This window comes from Simochromis diagramma, unplaced genomic scaffold (assembly GCF_900408965.1).
Source record: "Simochromis diagramma unplaced genomic scaffold, fSimDia1.1 OVJJ01000371.1, whole genome shotgun sequence".
In the NCBI taxonomy this organism is placed as follows: Eukaryota; Metazoa; Chordata; class Actinopteri; order Cichliformes; family Cichlidae; genus Simochromis; species Simochromis diagramma.
In genome coordinates, this window is record NW_024386920.1 from 1803180 (window position 1) to 1825350 (window position 22171).

The 22171-nt window shown below is 36.8% G+C and overlaps 1 protein-coding gene across 1 annotated transcript in view; it reads right to left on the reverse strand.

Moving 5' to 3' along the window:
* The window catches only part of pemt (phosphatidylethanolamine N-methyltransferase), a 45339-nt gene extending 23369 nt beyond the window's left edge, over positions 1–21970 (reverse strand). The window contains exons 1-2 of the mRNA XM_040036785.1: positions 21736–21970; positions 19851–19958 (exon numbers count right to left, since the gene is read on the reverse strand). Coding sequence (XP_039892719.1) covers positions 19851–19958; positions 21736–21843 — 216 coding nt within the window. The 5' untranslated portion in view covers positions 21844–21970. The remainder of the gene's footprint in view (positions 1–19850; positions 19959–21735) is intronic.
* Between the last annotated feature and the right edge of the window lie 201 nt (positions 21971–22171).

The following is a 22171-nucleotide window of genomic DNA, read 5'->3' on the forward strand; positions in this document are numbered from 1 at the left end:
CAAAGAAAGAAAGAAAAAAAAACTACACTGGTTAGGATGAAGTTTAACAGGGGTATTCGAAAACCTGATGATGTTTTAAGGTAATATCAGCATTGATAATATGAAAATCCCAAATAATGGCATATGCATTATTTTCACAGATGATTTGTGCTGACATCAGCATTATTAACACAGAAGTCTAGTGTAGTATATTAATGATTTTGTGTCATTGTTCTGTTCTATTGATGTTTTAAAGAGTTCAAAGAAAGAAAGTGCCCATGTCTCCCAATCACTAATATATTCCTTTAATGTTCGGAGATGATCCAATGGAAACTAAAGTTTTTTTCCTAATTTGTGTGACCCTGACCTCGAAGCATTACATAATTAAAATGTTATTATGTTTATCCATATGATTGGAGCAGGATTGGCTGAAATCTTTGGCTTCTATAAGCTATAAAAACTTGAGATTTTAAGATATATTCGTGCAGTGTGTGATTTTGGAAACGTTATGTCTTTAATGTGACATTATAGGACGATGAATTAAAAAAAATAACAAATGTGGCATACAGCTAAGCCCATGCCGTTTTACATGATATATTACCCGATATGGTTTCCTTCAAATTTATGTTAAGGTCAACTTTTACGCTGGGCCCTAACAATGAAGATCAACTTCAAAGGATTAGCCAACCTAGGTAGTCTTAAAGGCCTAGTATATTTTTGTGAAGTTTGAAGACCTTGCAGACAATATAAAGTTTTAACTGATTGTCACATTTGGTGTGACTTTGACCCAATTTTCACTAAAATGATTTTCACCTCGAGCTCGAGGAAACTGCTAATAAACAGACAGACAGACAAATGGTACAGATTAAATACTCCTGGTCTTCCGTGGGAGAAAAATCCCATAATGACAAAAATTGAACTCTAAGCAGGAAACTTCGCTCCAGTCCTTCTGTGTAAAAAGTATATGGATGCCCGTGATTCAGTGACTTGTTGAACCACATTTAGCACCATTAACTTAACAAACACCATTTGTGACAAGCCTTAGCCTTTGGACAGATTACCGTGCATTTTACTCTGAAATAATTTGGTATACAGAGAAATTCATGGTCAACTAAGTAACTACAAGTTGTCCAAGCCCTGTCAGTTGGTATGAGATGTTTATGCTGATATGCTGTGATTGGTTTTTGCCAAACATGGCACTATGCATTATGGTCAAACATCTCCACTTTGGACTTGCTGTCCAGTGGACATCAAATTCCAGAATTTGTGTAATTTGTTTAAATGCAACTTTGCAAACTCAGACACTGTGCCATGCTTTTTCTGTTTGTTTGTCCCCCCCACCCTCTTAATTCCAGCAAGTTTGTACTTATTTGAAAAAGAAAGTTGTCAAATTTCTGTGAAAACAAAACATGACTATATCTTAAAGACTTTGTTCAAAAACTATGATGCTTGGGGCTGATTTTTTTAGGCCTATTTGAAATGCCAGCATCAGTTTCTTTTAACTATAGCAAATCAAACAGCATATCAGACTTTTAATGTGACAACCAGAAGAAAACATCAACAATCTCGAAACTGTTTCCATTGTGCCCACTGGTGTGACTCACCAAAACATGCAGACATTAGCCTACGCTGTGTAGGTACATCTGAGGTCACGTCAACCTTGCAATCAGTGTAATTGATTGCAAGTAAAAAAAAAAAAGTCTAGTGAATAAAATCGTAAAAGCAATGAACTGTAACTTCAGTTCTTCACTCTAGCGATAAATACACGAGTATCTCTTGCATCGCTGAAACAAATGCATCTGCTTTTATTGACTTCAGTCACTTGAGGTCAAAATGCCCATGTGAACTTTCTGACTAGAAGACAAAGATGATGATTGTCAAATCTCTGGTTACACTCATGGTTCCAGCCATCTCTTTTAGCAGTAACACTCTACTAAGTCATTGCTATAATATCAGAGAGTACCAAACCCAAGTTGGTCTAAGCAAATTCACAGAATATTGCTGAAAAGGGTGTGGTCCTAAACTCGAGAGAGTCTCTAGTTGTCATCATTTTTGTTTTCCCCCCGACCTCTGCTGACAGCATTAGCTGATAAGCCCTTTGTTTCCTCAAATGTAGGTCACTGGGCAGCACAGACCTGATGACCGACACCATCTTAATATGTAGAGAGAAGCTCACATGACTATTAATATGCTGTTTGCTCTAGCAGTTTTATCCTCACATACGGTGGGATTAATAATGCATGTGCTAGTGGCATAATTATTTTTTCCACTAAGACCAACCTCTATTTTTGAGGGGAGAACTGTACTCGATATGTTTGTGCCATTACTTTTTTAAAATACAAAACAATACATATTTATTAATCAAAATCAACATTTGCTAAAACTAAACCAAAAGTTATTTACTTTACAACTTTATTATATTTACTGATTTCTTATCCAATAATCTGCTAAATAGTGCCATAGGCGGCCAAATAAGTTTTAGATTTCCCCATTTATTGTGATGGGGTGTACAGTCCTGCCATAAAGAGTCATAAATTACATTTGAACTGTTGTAAGAACTACCATTCCATTTCAATTACCTTAAAAAAAGCATTACTTGTAACATATTTTTACCATATTACACCATACTAATGCTTAGTACCCATATTTAAAACCTATTTTGAATTTATTACTACTATAACTAGTATGGTGTCCTTTCAGAATGGAACAATTGTGCACTGGCTTTGACATAACTAATGACGGGACAAAACTGATATGGTATCAGTTCAGGGTTTTATACTAGTGATAGTATATAGTTACTAAAGATAGCAAAGAGTTTGAGATTAGCTAAACAAAATGTCAATCCTACCAATGTCATCTTTAAACAAGCTGATATGAATGCTGTTACTTTTGTTGGTGAGCGTGAGTTTATCTGGGAAATGTCTGAGGTTTGTTTCGGCCTCCTCAACTTGACTGTTAATAAAATAGCAAGAACCTCTCAAAATCCGCACAACAGCAACTCTCTTGGTCCCACTTTGGACTTCATGTCCTAGCAGACTCTTGTCACAGTTCAGTGCACTGACGTATGGGTATGAACTCCTAAAACACACGTACATGTCTGTATCCGTTTCTCTGCTGATAATATTCAAGGACCTGAGAAACGAAGAAGAAAAGGTCAGGTGCAGGAGGACTAAAGAGGGAAAGGCTCAAAGATGTAGCTTAATACAGAAAAACAAGTGGCAGCCACAGAGTGGGGCAGTCAAAACTGGAGGCTGAAACACCATGTAATAGCTTCTATCTTAGGATCACTTTCAGTGACTGGCTTTGAAATAAACAAAACTGTATGTACTATTCTTGGTGTATTCGTCCCAAGATTTTGCTACTACATCCACATTACTTCAAATCTCAGCTTTCAGATTCAGATTCTTGGTCAGTCTCAAATGTCATTTGTAATCTAAATTTTTCTCTCAGATAAATGCCCACTCACGTGAAGTCTGTAATATTCTTGAGATTTATAATTGAGTGATTTTTATATATTAGTGCTATTTCTTACATTTGTAAACTCTAACATATTGTATTATTTAATTAGTTTAGTCTGTTACTGTTACTGTCTTGGAGCAACTGTAACCCACATAACTTCTTTAGGGATTAATAAAGTATTATGATTCTGAAAAAGAAAATATCGATATTCACGCTGATAACACTCAGTGCAGTCAGGTGATTGATTACAAACAGGGGGGTATTCCTTTTTCTTTGTCCTTGTTTCACTGAACTAAATGGTGAGTTGTACCGGACGTGTTCATTTCATTTTATCGTAGAAAAATTAGCAACAATAATGTAAAGGGTACTAATGGAGATATAATTATTAATGCCTGATAAGTGATTAATTATTAATCACTTACCAGTCTCTCACATTGTTGCATAGAAATTATAGCCCATTTGTTTATACACAGCTCTCCTAAGGTCATGACACAAAATTCAACCAGGTGGATGTCTGAAGGTTTCAGTTATGTCAGCCAGGCTTTAGCCATCAACCAGATGGCCTCACATTTGACTCTTTGGTGTACAGAGCAGTTAATGGTTGACTCGAAGCCCAAATTATCACCCCTCCACCACCATGCTTCACAGTTGGTATGAGGCGTTTGTGTTGACATGCCATGTTCTTTTTGAGACGTTCGTCCAGAAACTCTTCCAACATGCCATACCTACTCAGTCTTTTCCTAATTGTACTGTCACAAACTTCAGTATTTAACACATTGACTGAAGCTTGTAGAGTCTGATATGTAGTTAAATCTAGTTTCTATCAATTACGTCTAATCTCTAAGGCCAAGCCCTATATACCACATATGGATCTTAAAAAAACGTATCCATGCCTTTGTTACATCCAGATTAGATTACTGTAATTCCCTTTATACTGGTCTCCATTCTGCCCTTGTTCACAAACTGCAGCTAGTTCAAAATGCTGCTGCGCGTCTCTTAACTGGGAGTGGTAGGTTTGAGTCTATTACTCAAGTTCTTTCCGACCTGCACTGGCTCCCCATTAAATATCGCATTGATTTTAAAATCTTATTGCTCACTTTTAAAATAGGGCTGGGCAAAACGATTATTTTCCTAATCGATGAATCTAGCGATAAATTTTTCGATGCATCGATTAATCTAACGATTCATTTTTCAATCCGATTCAATTTCGATTCGATTCGATTCACGATTTTTTCCCCCATTATTTGACTTGTATAGCAATTTCACATTTACTAATTTATGTATATAAATGAAAAACACAAATTTATTCATTTGAAGACCTTTTAATAAAAAAAAATTGCAAAATAAAGTTGTAGAGGTCGTACAATCAATACAATAGAGATAGCATTTAACAAGAAATGAAATGTGCAAACATATATAAAATTAAGGAAAAGTTAACAAAACATTTCAAATAAATAGCAACAATGGTGTCTTTAAACAAACAAAATGTAACATTCACTTTGCTTTCTGCCAAAAAGTGCTCTTCATTCACAAAACAAAATCCACAATAACATTGTACTACAATCTGCTGTTTTTAACAAAAAATTAAATGTTTTGCAAAACAATATATCACAAAGGAAATCATAGCAAAAAATTAATAATATACAAACAGCAGCAATGGCGTCTTTGAAAAAATAATGAAATGACAAGTTACCCCTAAGTAGGACTCTGTGACCAGACTTGTCCAAGCATCAGTGGTAAGGGAGATTTTGGATGTGGCTTTTTTTAGTTCATTCCTTAGTTTCTCCACTGAAGTTTCATACTTTCTCTCCATCATGCTTGTAAAATGACGCTTAGACGGCAGAGTGTAACCTGGTTGGAAAGTGGTCAGCATTTCTTTGAATCCCTCACCCACAGCAAGTGGTCTCTTGTCTTTTAAAATCATAGATAAGACGCTCTCAGTAAGTACAGCCACCTCCTGGGGAGTGCATGGTGTACTTCTTCTCTGACAGTAGTCCTCCAGACTTTTCTGTTTATTCCTGAAATCATAAATCACACACAGCACACAGATGAATTCGAATAATTACTAAATAATTATATGGAAAGCATAATATCAAAATAATTTGATAAGGATCTGGTTGAGATAGATAGATACACACACACACACATACTGTTATGCCATGTGCTTTCATAGCATAACAGTAAGAGGTTAATGATAATCCCCAATGTTGAACATATGATATGCAGTAATCATGATGGCTGGAAAAGATAACGTTTAAACAGCCATAGCTGATGGCACCTTTACTGGTGCACTGCTTTCTAGTCATTAGATGGCATAACTTTGACCTATAAGATCAAGCTGGAGAAGCATTATGTATAAAAACAGCGTTCAAATAGGATGAAACACATTAAATTTGACAAATCAAGAGTTCATTGCGTTAGTAAAAAAGTTGAAAACTTACGGTGGTTTGTCCTTTGCAGAAGCTGCTCCTGGATGCAGTCGTTTGAGGTGCTGGTGCATAGCCGTCGTGCTTTTATGATAGGCCATTTCCACCTCACAAAGCCGGCAAACGACTGAATCACTTCCTTTTCTGTTAAAATATCCCCATACTGTAGAACTGCGTGTTCGGGTGGAGTGATTTAAGTTGACTGCAACTGCCTCACTCATGATTCCGCTACTCGCTGCCGCCATGTCTTTTTTTGAAAGTGACGACGCATCGACGCAGATTTTTTTACGTCGACGTATTTTTTGCGTCAACGTAATCGATTACGTCGACGCGTTGTCCCAGCCCTATTTTAAAATCATAAATAATACCGCGCTCATCTATCTTACTGATCTCAGCTTTTATACCCCCAGGAGAGTGCTTATATCAGCAGGTCAAATGCTCCTGGTGCGACCTAGATCTCGGCTTAAGACCAGAGGTGACCGTGCATTCGCCTTCATTGCACCCTAACTCTGGAATAGTCTTCCTCAAGCTATTCGCACATCTGATTCAATTCAATCTTTTAAATCTCGATTAAAAACTTATTTATTTAGCCTAGCCTTCCCTGCTTCCTAGAGCCTGCATTTGTAAGTGTACTGTAATTGATCTTTTTGCTCTGATTAATGTTTATAATGATTTAACCTTCAGCCTTTTGGCTTGTGCCTACTGTACCTGGTGTATTACTGGTTAGTTATGTCTCCCACCTGTCACTATATTTGTATCTGTTATTGCTCTTAATTAGTTCTTTGGCATACCTTTGGTTTTTAAATGTGCTATATAAAGAAAATTGTATTGTATGTAGTTCTTGGGTTTTTTGCAAATTGTCTGAACATTGGTATGACCTTTTGGTGTTATTGTTCATTCTGCTATGGACCAGATATTATTTTATTATGTCCTGATTTATAAAACCTTAGAACTAAAAGAGGATTTACTTTCTTTTAAGGTCTCTCAATAGGGCACGTGTATCTGCTCCTCTTTTGTTAACATTCAAGTGCCAAAGGAAATGGAAAGTGAGAACAAAAGGACAGATGGAGGACTAAAAAATATGTGGTAGTCATAGAGCAGGTCAGTCACAAATAGAAGCTAAAACACTGGTAGGTAGGTAGGTAGGTAGAATCAGTACAGCAGGTACTTGTGGTGACAATAACAATAAACGAATAATAATAATAATAATGCTAAGTGTGAGCACTCACTGCATTTGGTACAGGTCATTACTCCCATAATGTCGGAAGCACAGAATTCTCTAATGGTGAAGGACTAAGCTTTATCTTCATTGGCTCTGCGGGGCCACCCCAGTAAAACAATCCCATAGCATTACCTGTCCTCCAGCAAATGTTACAGTGGAGTCAGGCAGGTAAGGAAGCAGGATTCATCACTCTACAGAACACATTTCTCCTGCTCCAGAGTCCAGCGGTGGTCTGTTTTGAATTCTGTAGTCATTGAGTCTGTAGAACATTACACTGCATTACCTTGGCACTTGATGACTCCACACTGTAAGTTTACATAGTCTGCTGTTTCATCACTGAATTGCTCTTAAATGCTTCCATTTGCAACAATCAAACTTAGAGTTAATCCTGGAATATCTCGGAGGGAAGAGGTTTCACACACTCACTTGTTGCAATGGTGGCATCCTATTACAGTACTGCACTATTTTGAGCTTTTTGGAGTGACCCATTCTTTCCCAACTGTTTGCGGTAGGTGTCACAAACAGTTGTGAAGGTGGGTCAAGGTAGGTACTTAAGTTTTGTGGGAGTCTCATGGCAATGGGACCGATACCTGACTGTAGAGATTGTGAGGTGTTGACCAAAACCTTTGTCCGTATAATGTAATTTAATAATAAGAGCTTTTGTATTCTGTTACCTCATTATCTATATTTTCTTTTTCAAACTTCAGAATCTTACAGTCTATCTCCTGGCAATCAGTCATTTACAGCAAAGACAATGTGTTAAATTATCATCATTTATATGAGCCCTGTCCAGGTTCAAGTAGACTTTGTCAGGCCCTTTTCCACTAAATATAAGCAAACTGTTTTGCAGACAAACATTTTTAAGGTCATCAGAACATGCTTTGCATAAAAACCTTCTTTACCTAGAGCCTGAAGTCAAGTGTGAATTCTAGCTGGAATGTGAGCTCAAGGTAGATAAACCAAGAAAAGACAAGCTGACCACTTTCCTACCAGTGAATTAGATACATAGCTCCAAAACATGCATGTAACGCCACCTAAAAAAGATTATTTCTATGTGAAAACAAAATGCGAATGAAGCATTTGTTTTACAATATGAGCAGAAATGTCATCTACACAAACACATGGCATAATATACATGGCTGTTGCCATGGAAACTCATTCAAGGGTTTCAGTGATGATAGATGCAAATGTAAATGGCACAAAAATAATGCTTTAAAGATATCCGTGTCAACAACCCTTTTCTTTCACCTAGGTGCTAGTTTTAGAAAGAGAGGATGTAAGCAGAGAGCAGAAAGAGGAGTGTGGCACACAAACCTGTCCATGACTGCATAACCGTGACTTGCCTGCTTTGCCTGTGATTCTTTTGAAATAATAAAGATTGTATAAGGTTTCAACTAGAGATGGACCGATCCGATATTACGTATCGGTATCGGTCCGATACTGACCTAAATTACTGGATCAGATATCGGAGAGAAATAAAAAATGTAATCCGATCCATTAAATATAAAAAAAAAAAAAGCACCTCACAAAACTTGCGACATGGCGTAACTCAGCTCATAACCGCTCATAGCACATTGGAGCAGTATGCATCACGTGATAGAGCGGCTGTAGCGTGCAAGACCTGTTGTCTGGTTGAGCATTCGGAGCCTCGCTACCAAACCGGCATTTCATCTCAGAGGAAGTTATCCCAGAGAGAAGTAAAGCAAGTGTGTAAGTTCATCTCTGAATGTTTGTAAAGCATTCCAGCGTTAAGCTTAACAACCGATATATGGAGCGACTGCCTCTTCTCTCTCTCTCCCTCTTCTTGCTGCTACTTCAATCATGAAACTGATTAATGATCAGCTGATCGGCTTTTCCGTCGCGAGTCCGTCTCTCTTGTTTGTTTATCACCCACTTTGCACCAGAAAGAGGAAACCAGCGGCTGAACAACAGCAGCACGTTTAAGCTTGATAAGCTGTTGTTAGAATTTATTTATTATTACTTTCTACACCAGGATCCTTTTCTAGCTGACGGCTGGCAACTGTGCAGGGGCGGATCTAGCAAAATTTAGCCAGGGGGGCCGATAGGGCATGAACAGGGAAAATGGGGCACAAAGACATACTTTTCTTTCCTATTCTCATTTAAAATGTCTAGCTTTTAATAAATAATTATCTGTATCTTACACCCAAAAGTTTTAATCTGATGTAAAATGTATAGAAGTCCATTACTGTATATAGTAACTATTAAGTCTAATATACCCTAGTAAGCTATAGTACGTTTTCCTTTGGGAAGGTACCATCTGTGCAGTCTGCAATTCTGTTGAAGAAAGATGTTGAATCTATTTAATTATTCTTGAAAAATAATTGATTTCTGTGCATTTTTTTCACACTGCATCAAATTAAAGTTGATTACGTCGATAAGACATCATGAGGTGGAGGGTGGTTCCCTATGTTTTTTGCTGGGAGTTTGCAACCCTATTAGTTAGGTTGCTTACTCTTTAAAATACCAGAATAGGGAGGATGGAGTAGGTTTAAGTTTATTAGATTGATCAGTATTGCTGAACTATGAAATAATTTGGGTGTAGTGTATTTTTTGCATACAGGTATAACAGAATAGCTTTAGTGTTGTTGTTTTTTGCTTGAACTTGAGTATGAACTTATACAAAATGCAGCAAGATATTAAAAAACTGTTTTATTGATTAAAAAACACTATATTGGATTCATATCGGTATTGGCCGATATCCAAATTTATGATATCAGTATCGGACATAAAAAAGTGGTATCGTGCCATCTCTAGTTTCAACTAAAAACTTTGAGGTACAGGAATGACAGGCTAATATGAATTACTTGAGTCTTTCCGTCATCAATGCCTTAGTGGTTATGCAGATGGGGCAGTGTGGATGAGAGAGCAAAAAGTAAGAGTAGAGCAGTAAAGCAGAGATATAACACTATGTGGAATGGTGGTTGGTGACGAATCTACTGAGAGATGTAAGAGAACAAAAACAAATCATCTGATCTGGATCTCTCTTAAAAAAAAAAAAAAAAAAAAAAAAGTAAAAATCTAGTACTTTGAGTAAGTGGTGCTACCCAACACAAAAAAAATTACTATTTTTTGTACAAATTTCTTCAAACCAGTGTAATTTTGAAAGTTAATTTTGATTTAGTTTTATTCATAGTCTTTTGACTGAAATGTCATTTAGTTTCAGTTATAATTCAAGAATCTGAATTCTTTCAGTTTCAGTCGGCTAATCATCATCAGATTATAGTAGTCTGGCTTTACTGCACAAAGAGATTGATGAAAGTGTCAATACATTTCATCATACTCCTCGTGCATTAGGTTTTATTTAGTTTTCATCTTGTTTTCATCAAAAAAAAAAAAAAAGTTTGCTGACGAAAACTATGATGAAAATTATTGGTCAACAAAATTAACACTTTTTGAAACACTGTTTGATTGAAGTGGCATGACTGTAAAAATGCCACAGATTATAAAGCTTACACACAGGACAATTAAGCGCATTCTAGCTCCTAAAAAGCACACCCATCATTTAATACTACATCCAAGCCTTTCAGAAATTACACCATGCATGTCTATGCAATCAATACAACTTGATTATAAGAGATGATTCACATGTAAAAATCATGAGTAATTAAAAAATTCCAATGTAATGCTAATTAGCAATCATCACAGTCAGTGTTGCACTGCAGTTAAGAGCATAGTCAAGTTTTCTATACAAACTGCAGGTGCAATATCTGGACTGGCAGAGATATATTGCCGTCTTACAGTTTTTTCTGATTGCTTAAGCACATTTTTTGTAACTATTGGCTAATTTTGCAAAACTCTACACACAAATAAGAAAACCTGTCACCCAATAATCAAAACATTGTAGTTCTCTTGCAAAAGCAAACACAGCTAGATTAACTCTTCACACCTTCGTAAAAATGGTGTTTCCGTATCAAACAGTACACACAAGCCATCATCTACTACGCACACAATGCGCCAACTGCACACTGATGGTATGAATACAAAACACATCTGGCTTTTGCTTTCTCTGTGCACAAGGTAGGCTATGTCAGTTTGAGCTCATACTTCTGTCATAGATCCATAAGCATAGAGGGATCCAAACTTCAAGTACTGGTGTTTATTCAAACACATCAAAACAAACACAAGTGTTTATTTCCAAGTATAGGATTATTTGCAATCGCCATAATGACTATATGGGTTACTTGGTCTGCAGTGAACATGCTTCCTCTGCCCCCAGCATCTGGTCATCTAGCAATTCTGTAAAGTAACAATTTCAGTATTTTTACATCAATGGTATTGTGTGTTTCTCATTGGCATATGGCAGTGCTACAAATCTTTGTGCGAAGTGACTGTACTAACCGATTCTCATTTCAAGATGTCCTTATGGTACTTGCTACAGTGTAGCGGCTCGAGTTAGGCTGGACCCGTTGGCCAGCTACCCTCAGGGTCATTCCACGGTTGATTACATGGTCCACTATTGTAGCTCTGATGTCATCAGCAATTCTATTTCTTACTCTTCCTACCCTTCCTCTCCCCCCTCCTCATCTTCCTCTTGCTCCTCCTTGTCCTTGTCATCCTCTTCATCCTACTTCTTCACCTCCACGTCCTCTTCCTCGGCCTCCTCTACTTCTCACTCTTTCTGCTCCCTCCGTTGTACTCCGCACACACAGCTTACCTGTATTATAGTGCTTAGGCTGATTGCAAAGTGAACTAATTATCTAAAAAAGTTTTCACATGTGAAAGTGTGCCAGACAGTTGGCAAATTAGTGTTAATGATAGCCATACATGTGTATACTTTTGCTAGGAGTGTGTTGGAAATTTGGTAATTGAGTGTTGTGCAGTGAGTTGTGCCTACAGTTTTGCAAAGTGTGTGTTACAAAATTGCAAACTGAGTGCAAAGCAGTTTTTGTGCTTTTAGTTTTGCAAACTCAGTGAGTGGTTTTGCTATAAGTGTGAATAGTTTTAGAGATTGTGCTACAGGAATCACAGTTAGGGTTTAAGCATTCAGAAAAAACTGTAAGTCCGTGTTCCGGCTCTCAGACAGGGTACCTGAGTCAGTATATAGACCACCTACATACACACACAGGCTCAAAGCCCACACTGTGCAGGTGTTGCTGAGGTCAGTAATGCCTGCAGAGATTCATTCCCTACACACAAAGTGTACCATGCCCAGAATGCAACCACAGGCTGATTTCTGGGGCCTAAAGCTCAGGATTATCCTCCTTTCATAACAAGGTCAATGTGTCACAGCCTCACTCTGGCACACTGCCCTCCTGGCCCTGCTGAGTTCTTTCTTTAATTCAATTTCCTGGCACTGGATGTGTCATGAATTAAACACACAGGACTAAAGAAAGAGAAAACATGGCTGCAGCGGGGTCTGTTTTAGAGACAGATAAAATTGTTAACATTTGGGCATGATCCTGAATATTTCAGTGCTTCAAAGTGGTTGCTGAAGCAACATTCATTACAGCAATTTCAACTCTGGAAAAACTCTGTTTTGATTGGGTTTCTTCAATCAAAACATTAAATGTCTTAAAAAGATGATGTCTGACCGTGGCTGCAGCATTCTCGAGGGAGGAATCGGTTGTGATCGGCAGAGTATTTCAAGTTCAACTATCACGTGAGCGTCATGATCCTTTTTATGGATTTAATGCTCTATTACTTTACAGGTTATATAATAGACATTATGAAGAATTACTTTAAGAAGTAGGAGGATTGCTTTTGCTGCTTTACCAGTATTTTTTTTCTCCTTTCGTTTGCACCCCTTCTTTTGTGATTTCACCTCAAGTATGAGTCATCCTGGTAGAATTACTCACAGCACTCTGACACATGCACTTGTTAAGGTGAAACTTTACACTGTCATTCCTGCAGTCGCAGACTTACTGATTATGGTTTACAGCAAGGATAGCAACCTTTACCATGAAAAGAGATATGTGGTACTTCGTTTTAGCATTCAGTACAATAATATAGTACTGTGAAAAAGTAATCTGTTCGCATTTTGCTTCCAAAGATCCAGAAAATTTTTGTAATTTTTTAAAGTGGCTTTGAACAGCAATCCTCCAGGCTTTCCGGGGGTCTTTTATAAGTTTTCTTTGGATACTGGTTGCTTTTTCATTCATTTTTAGTACAGCTCTTGTACTTGACCATTTTCAAAGACATCCTCTAGTTTTTCAAGCTACTTACCACTGACTTATTAATCATTCAAGGTTATAAGTCAGGCACCTAACTGACAACCCATTTTAGATTGTATCTTTGGGTACTTTGTTAGTAACAGCCTATCACAAAAACACTTTATCTGAATCTATGAAAAATGCCAAAGATAATGAGATAACAATTCAACAAGCCTAAAATAGTGTTGTTATTTTTTTTTTTAGCTAGTAAGGTTAATGCTATAGAGCAATTAGCCAAAAACTTGGCGTATGTCAGCATGGTATGCAGTGTGATTTTAAAAATGTGAGAAAACTGGACAAGTGGAGGCATAAAAAGAAAAAGTATCAGGTGAACAGTATCTGAAAGTCATGTCTTAGGAAATGAGAAAGAAAAAAATCCATCTACTGTTCGCTGACGCGTCAGCAGAGACGGTTCAGGGGAAAGGTTGTTACAGCAAAGGTACCTGGGAGAAAAGGCTGAAGTATGTCAAATTACACCCAATCAGTGGCAACGGGTCTAATAGACTGATGAATACAAATTGGTTTTGGTTTTGGAATTATAACAGTCAGTTTCTACAGCTATCTTCATGGTTTGGTTTAGATTGATGATCATTTTTTTTGATCATATGATTATTGATTGTTACAGAGTTGTAAAATATCATAGTTTTATGATATTTATCATGGTTATAAATCACTGGTTTGACATACGGTAGGGGGGTATCTCTCTGACATGCGTGGGACAACTTCTACATTCCAATATGAAGTTTTATCAATACTAGCCATTAGAAGATGGCAACTCTAGTATTATTTGCTGGTTTCTGCAAAAATCAAGTCTGTTTTTATCATGTTTGTTGAGCATGTGTTAGCAACAGCCTCCAATTTGTGTTTGAAGAAAGGTAGAAGGTTGGACATCCTGATATGTTTGTGTTTTTCCTCCTGATGTAGAGCAGTTAACCAACCTTGCATTTTAAACACCATTACGATGTTTAATTTGAAGATTAACTGAAGCGCGCCTCGACTTCACGTTGTAACAGGGCAGCTGCTCTGTGCTTCATCTCATTTTAGTTACATCATTCGATTCAGTATAAACGTTGGAACAGTTCAGGGATATTTTGTTGCATAAGAAACACGATTTGGAAACACTAGCATAGCGTGGCCTCATATGGTGATAAAAAACAGCTTTTCTTTATTTGTGTAAAGTTTGAGTGCAAATGGGATAAAGCTTCCTGACTGGTACCTGCCAAGCTGCGATTGCTTTTTTACAGGTCGAACCACGTGTGGGTGCACGTATTCAGGAGTACCTCACTGCAGACTTATACCTCTATGCTGAGACTTTTAATAGGTACCTGGAGTTTTCTAATAAAAAGCTGTGTGACCAGGAAATAAGGATTTTTTTAGCACTCTATAACAACTTCTACAGAATGTCTCTCACCTCCTGATAGAACATTTCAGTTACATGTTGCTTTATATATAGAAAGGTGATTTTCTCCCAGTTCATTTAACTATTTATGATACCTTTCCATAAGACAAATCTAAAAATATGGAAGTACTTTTTAAATAAAGTTATTTATAACTTAGTTCAGATTAGTTTATATCTTCACATGCTGAAAAAGAAGGACACCCACATTGTCGGACCAGCGTTTAATTGTGTGTCTGAGGTAAAATGCTATTGTATTTCCTGTACTGGTGCACACTTTGAGCACTTGCTGTCAGACACAGTGATCTGTTTATTTACATGTGAAGAAAAAAGAATAAAATTAGCCGTGCAAATTTTTCCTGTGAAATTAAGTGGTTGATATGAATGATATTTGTGTGTTTGGTGCTTTTCAGAAGTGAAAATAAAACTCAGATAATGGGAGGAAATACTTTACACAATTTTCACACTTGAATATGAAAAACAGGTAAATAGTTGGGGTTCACCTAAAAGGTTTTCATACCTTTAAGCATTGATGATTCCTTTCTAGATGAGCAATCTGGTTATTCTATAAGCATTTATGCACCATCAGAGATGTAGTCTGTAAACAAATTGCTGATAACAAGCGGACTAGCCGCTCCCCTCTTTCATGTTTCCCATAAGACAATTTTAATTAATCTGACCACAGAACAGTTTTCCACTTTGCCTCAGTCCGTCTTAAATGAGCTTCAGCCCAGAGAAGATGGCACGTTTCTAGATCATGTTATCTGCATGAACTGTGTTCACAGACAGTGATTTCTGAAGTATTTTGAAGCCTGTCCTATGAAAGAAACATGTCTTTTGTCAGTGCGGTGCTACCTGAGCTGTTAAAGATCATGGGCAGCCAATAATAATTTTTGACACAATTTTCTGCAGACTCTGGGAATTTGTTTTGGTAATATTACATATTATATAGATTCACAGTCTTCACAATGTTATGTTGAGGACCATTATTCTAAAATTGTTCCACAATTTGTAGACAGATTTTTGCAGATTGGTGAATTTCTGCCCAAACTCTCTAGGACACCTTCTGCAGTTTCTTTTTAGTGTAACTTACTTTTCCTGTCTATTTTTAAAGGTTGCTGCGATACATTTTAAAGTATGCCAATATTTTTCTTGAAATTGTAAAATGTCTCACTTAAAACTTAAAATAGTTGTTGTTTTTATGTTCTTTTGTAAATAAAATATGGGTTTATGAGTTTTGCACATCGTTGCTGTCTATATTTATTTGCATTTAGTAACCCAACTTTTGGCATTATGGTTGTAGTTTGTTATTTAGGCATTCACACTCAGATCAGCTGGTTGTTGTGTTTGTAGTGTGCTGTCAACAGACAAGATGCAGAGTGCACTTGTTTCTTATGCCTCTTCCCTATTTTTTAAATTCTCATTTATTAACAGTTACAAATATTAATACAATTATTGGCTGAATATTGGCCACAAATAGCAACCACCGATAAATCTTTAAGGCTTTAACCTTGACAATCCTACATAAAACTTATGGTAACCTTTAAAAAAAAAAAAAAAAAAAAAAAGAGAGTACTTGTGGTTCTGAAATGTCTGGTCCAAACTAGACTTATTAAAAAAACCTACACATAAAAAATGAAATTTTAAATAACCATCAGCATTTTTGTCAGTCAGTTTGGTAATAAAATGTAAGTGTGCAGAAAGAAGGACTGTCCTTATTTTCCTGACATACTCAAACAGAATAGAAATGTCTTCTTAGGAGATCACATCTAAAGAATTTGGTCCCAAAGCCAAAAGAGGGCTGGGAATGTCTTCCAAACTGTTCTTCAGTTGCCTTTAGTCTTACCCGGACATTTAGGATCCCTCTGAATGTGCAGCAGTAAACAATTTGCGTTCTTATAAGTGTTCTTTTGTCACAATGCAGTGTGACTGTGACCTACTGTAAATTCTGTCACCTAAAAAAATCTGCAGACAGCAGACAGACCACAGGATAATTACTGGGTCGTTCTATACTGCAAAACATCTTCAGCTCAGACGCTTTTGCTTTTACAGACTCTCCTGTCAATTCAACCATCTCCTGTTGTGTTAAACAACTAACAGGGCACCGTGTACCTCACACTGCAGCTGTTAAAGCAAAAGAAGCTTCATGTCCTTGCTCACTAATAATAAAGTAGACTGGCAACTTTGTATGCGAGTATGAGAGTGTTGGAAGCTTTCCAATTAAATGCTCATCCTTCTTAGAGATAATTCAGGCTACAACATCTCTAGGGTACATTTTTACTTTGACTGTGTTAAAATAAATTAAGTAGTCTAAAAATAGTATATGTTAATAGCATATAAATAATATCACACGTGCCAGATTGCAACTTTAAAGGTTGGTTAAAGTTATTGGACTGTATGTAGTGCCGGTGTTTACAACACAGACGCAATTATGTTGTCAGAGAATCTATTTAAAATGCCCCCAAAGGCACCAACGGCACAAAAACTAAACATTGAGGTCTAGCTTGATAATTTGAAGTAATAGATGCTGTCTAGGCTATGTCAGTCAAAGTGGCCACGCTCCTTATCAAGGGTTAGGGTGCAATGCTGATGCAAGGCTGGTGCCTTTGTTAACCAGCCTTAGGTTGCCACTAGTGGAACTGCAGTTTTTGACTTTTTGACACTTTCATCAGGTAGCCTGCTTTAATAAAACTTGTCAGAAACTGAATTAAACGTGTAGATGCAAATACACTTAAAAAAAAATGGCAGCCACCAAAACAACACAAAAAATAAATTCTGGCATGTTTATATGTATAATATTACTTCACTGTATCATTATACATATTTGTGTCTTTATACATTCACAAGATGGCTAACCCAAAGCAGAAACATCCCATCTAGAAATGGCCACTTCTGGCACGTAGATAATAATGGATAAAATACAATAAACTACCTTCAAAGTAGAAATTCTCAAACTGGTGTTACATCACATTTCACCTCTTTAATTATTATTCACGCTGTTCTCATTGTAGCAAACGTTTTCCTAACAGCTAAATTAAATTCAAAGTTAGCAGCTAGTTGGTAACAAAAACAAAACAAGAAAAAAAACCTGTAAAATTGTCAATCAATTTATCAGTCAAATATTTCTTGGAAATGCATCTATTGGATCAGTTAGCAAGAGGAAACTTGTCTAATCCAAACATCCTCTAGCATTATTAGCTGCAAAATACCTCCATAACTCATCTATTATATTAATTCACAAAAAGAAAAAGTGAACTGGAAGTGTAACATTTACTTTTCCACTACCTTCTATCAAATCAGTCTGTACAATCATCTTCCTTATTCTTTAGGTGACAACAAAGAGATTGTCATTTCTTCTTAAAATCCCACTGGCAGTTCCTTTAGCCTGATGTTGGGGTAGAGAATAACACCATCCATCCCAAATGTGTTGAGTCACTCTTTAACAAGATAATATTCCAATAAAATCTAATTAAACCTCCATCCAGAGTAGTCACAACTTTGACAATTACCGCGCTGTAGCTCAAACAGAGAAGATGATAAAAAAGTGAAAAGTTTGATAACCTTTCTATATGAGCAAATCCTAACACTGTTTGTCTCACATTATAGCCACTTAAAGCTTCTATTGCATCATAACGCTGAAACAGGATGATTTGAAATGAGTACCTCAGTGACATTTACTTAAATGCAGATAATTGGCTTCTCCTTCCATAAGACAAACATGCTGGGGCTTCTTGCTGGGCTGTGCAGGTGTTATGGTGGATAGATTAAATGGCCAAGTGAGTCATCATTAAAAGGTTAATTAAATGAATTTGGAAACCCGACACATGAACCAGTTGGAGCAGTGAAACTCTAGTTAAATTAGGCCAATTTCAGAGAATAATTCCACTGCAGAGTAATTTATTATTGTTATTGTTATTATGAAAGTTAAGCAGCAGCATCATAGAGTAAATGAAGGCTGCTGGAGCCAATGAGACATATGAAAATGCAATATATCTGTTTGACCTCTTGTGAAGTTTTAATTAAAGATGTATAGATATATATGCATGTTTTTTAATCTAACTAATGCTTATGTACTTTAGATATTAATATGTTGAGTTGGCTTTATGTAACATAATATTGTATTTACAGTATTATGTAGACTTGTAGATATAATTAGACCACAGTGTTGACTTAATTGTCTCAATAACTACCATCAGTGGGAAAGACGTGAGCACTTATGCCTGCACTTGATACCTGGAGCATCTGTGGAGCGTCACGTAAAAGTTTATGTAATGAGTCTTTACCCTCTGATGATGTAAAGGACTAAAAATATGAATGCAGACTCTTCCTTAGTTACTAATCTCCAACACGTTGACTCCCATATTGCTATTAGCCAAAAACATGACATATCTCAGCATGCTGTGCAGTTAGTCCTTAAAAACGTGAAGAAAGTGGACATGTGGAGGGCAAAGGAAGAACAGGGAGGGCAAAAGAAAACTATTTACAGCAGATTAATAATACATAAAAGTCCTATCCTTAACAAATAGGAAAATAAACAGCAAAGATATGACACAAGACCTGAGGGCTGCATCTGCCCCTTCAGTTGATCCACCTACTGTTCACTAAAGGCTCATCAGAAATGGTCATCAGAGTGGCTGTTAAGAAACCATTTTTAAGAAAGGGAAACATGGAGAAAAGGCTGAAGTACGCCAAATTACAAAACAAAATCTGTGGCTTCTTTTGACTTGGAAGAAGACAAAAAAAGAGAGACAACAGTGAGTGTCTAAAGGCATCTGTAAAACAATGGAGGCTGTGTCATGGTTTGAGGCAGTGTTAATGACCCTGTTAAAGTTCAGATCTCAACCTGATAACTCATATGCTGATGACCTACATTTGTTATGCTAAAAAACGCAGAATTAACACTGAAGCCATCTTGGAAGCTACAAATCCTATTTGCAATAACAGGCCTCCAATCCAACTGTTTGGTTCGATTTTTTTTTAAAATTTTTTAAGTATTGACTTTTGCTGTTTGAAGGTAACCGTCACATGTTTCAAATCGAAAAGTCTAACAAAAATTTATTGGAAAAGAATTGCTCTTTTTGGCAATGGAAGAATAAGGTTTTGATTGCACAGGATGAGAAGTACACACATTAAAACTAATACACACTCTTATTTAGTAGCTAAAAAAAAGCTCTAATACAATCTAGAGCAGCACTTACCACATTCCAAAATAAAGGGTTAAAAAGGATGGCAATCACAGCAATACACAAGCGGGAGTCGTAAACTTGAATGTGTTTTAGGAAGGCTTCCAACAGCGTCAAGTCCATCTGAAAGAAATAACCACGGGAAAATAAGAGAAACAAAAAATTGACTTGTCAATTAAGGTCACATCCATTCCATATAACATGACAATAAATAGCAGATGCACCTTGTTAACCAAGCTAACTAGCCAGAACTAGCATTAGATGACAAGGCCCTGGCTCTACCGGCCAATTCCAAGCAAAGTCTACAAAACAATTTTCAGCTCATCTTTCATATACAGTCTATTACACATTATACAACCATCTTCCCTAATCTGACCAAAGTGTCCTTGATTTATGGTTTGAACTGGCCAGTTACCGCGTAGTCATGCTATATCAAAAGCTTTCGTACAGCACTTTGATATTGAATAAGCAGGAGCAAAATAATCACAGATCACACAGTGAAACACGCTGAAGGGTGTAAAGATTACTTCATTAATTAATTTTTATGAAGTGCAGCAACAGCGATAAGATTTCTTTCAAAAACAGTAGGCTCCTCTGTGTGGTTTTCCACTTTATATCCATTGGCGCCAGTGATGGAAAGCAATAAAATCCGTCCTTAGGCTAATGCCCTCTGTTTACTTTGGGTGTCTTCTGTGTTCTTCACAGTGTCAGCACCAAAAGGGAATTATAGCCAAAAGTACTGTGAGCCATTTTGCAGTTAGTCAACAGGAAAAATCTGCAGACTTCATGACAGCATCTTGACTACATAAAATTTACTTCTTTTTTAGCCTGAAGGCTTTGCTAAAGGAATGGTCTGGATTACAAGAGCTTGGAGGGGTTTGCAAACCCCTCTCTTGAAGAGGGGTTCTTACATTACGGGGGTAAAACTGAATAAAACTGGCAAATGGTAAGTAAATATCTGCCAAGATTTAATGGAGCAGGACAAAAGGGTGGTAAAAACACTTCACACTACCGTGTGTTTTAATTAAAAAGGCTAATCACAGCTAATCTTTTATCTGGAAGGATAAGAAAAGAGAAAAGGGAAATTGAACAGGTTAGCATTACTTTGTTGAGATATATGCAGCAGATAGGATATTACATGCTCACAAGATTCTGTAGGCTAACAGCTTACACAATTACATTTTTGCATTTTGCGTCTTTACATATATTTATATTTGTCATGTGTGGAAATGAAGCTAAACGTCTGCACAAAGTTGCCAGCCATCAACAGATACATACACAAATTAAAATATGAAAATAAATTTTAAAAAAATTACATTTAAAAATGTAAATAAAAATATGATGGGCTGAGTTAGATAAATATAATATATAAATAAATAACACCTAACCTTTAATCATTTTTTTTAATTTACTAAGACATATTTCGTTTACGTATATGGAAAATGTAATGTTAAAATGTTCTGCTTGGTATTTGTATTATTACTTCAATAATAATGAACTTATCTTTGAAATGCACAATTTAATAGCTAGCAAACATGGCACTTTCCCTGCTCCATTTTTCAACCTGCGCCGGTTACATAACCTCTTCTGTTTTAATCAAAATAAGAGCTTAACAATACCCTCCATGTCACAAAATATACATGTTATGGCTCAATTAAACAGACAAGAATTGTTACGTCTGTGTTTTATGCTGAAGCTGCATTGTACTGGTCATAGTAAACACGTGTTCTCCGAATGAAGAAAGTCGTGCATTTATTTTGAAATTACCAACTGTACCGACTGTGTTTTCCGGCGGTCAGCGCTCAATAGTTCAGTCGGTCTGTCAAGAGACAAATGTAGCTTCGGGGAAGCGGAGCTACGTTACGCGGAACAACTTCCTGTGACACGGCTTCACTTTTACCTTGGAATAATCGACGTTGTTGAGCCCTCCGCAGCAGTCGAGCAGCGCGGGGTGGTTGTCTGTAGCAGGACTGTCGTTCCGCTCAGCGTCTGCGTTGCTGTCACTCATATACACGCAGAGTGGACGCTAACGGACACGCAGCACTCACACACCGGCGCGGAAGATAAGTGTTGCACAATAAACAGAGCAAAGTTCTAATTTATCACTAAAAAGAGGCGGCAGTTGTGGGTATCTACACATGTCCAGATAACCTCCAACCTTGCAGTGCATTGTGGGAAATGCGGTTCAATTTATTTATTTAATTTTATTTTAATTTTGCAGATGAAGAAAATAATAACAAAATAATGTTTTAATATTTATTTGAATATGTTTTGTAAAATACACCTGAACATTTAATATTTGATTTTTTTTTTATGTCCTTTTTTTTCCTCTTCTG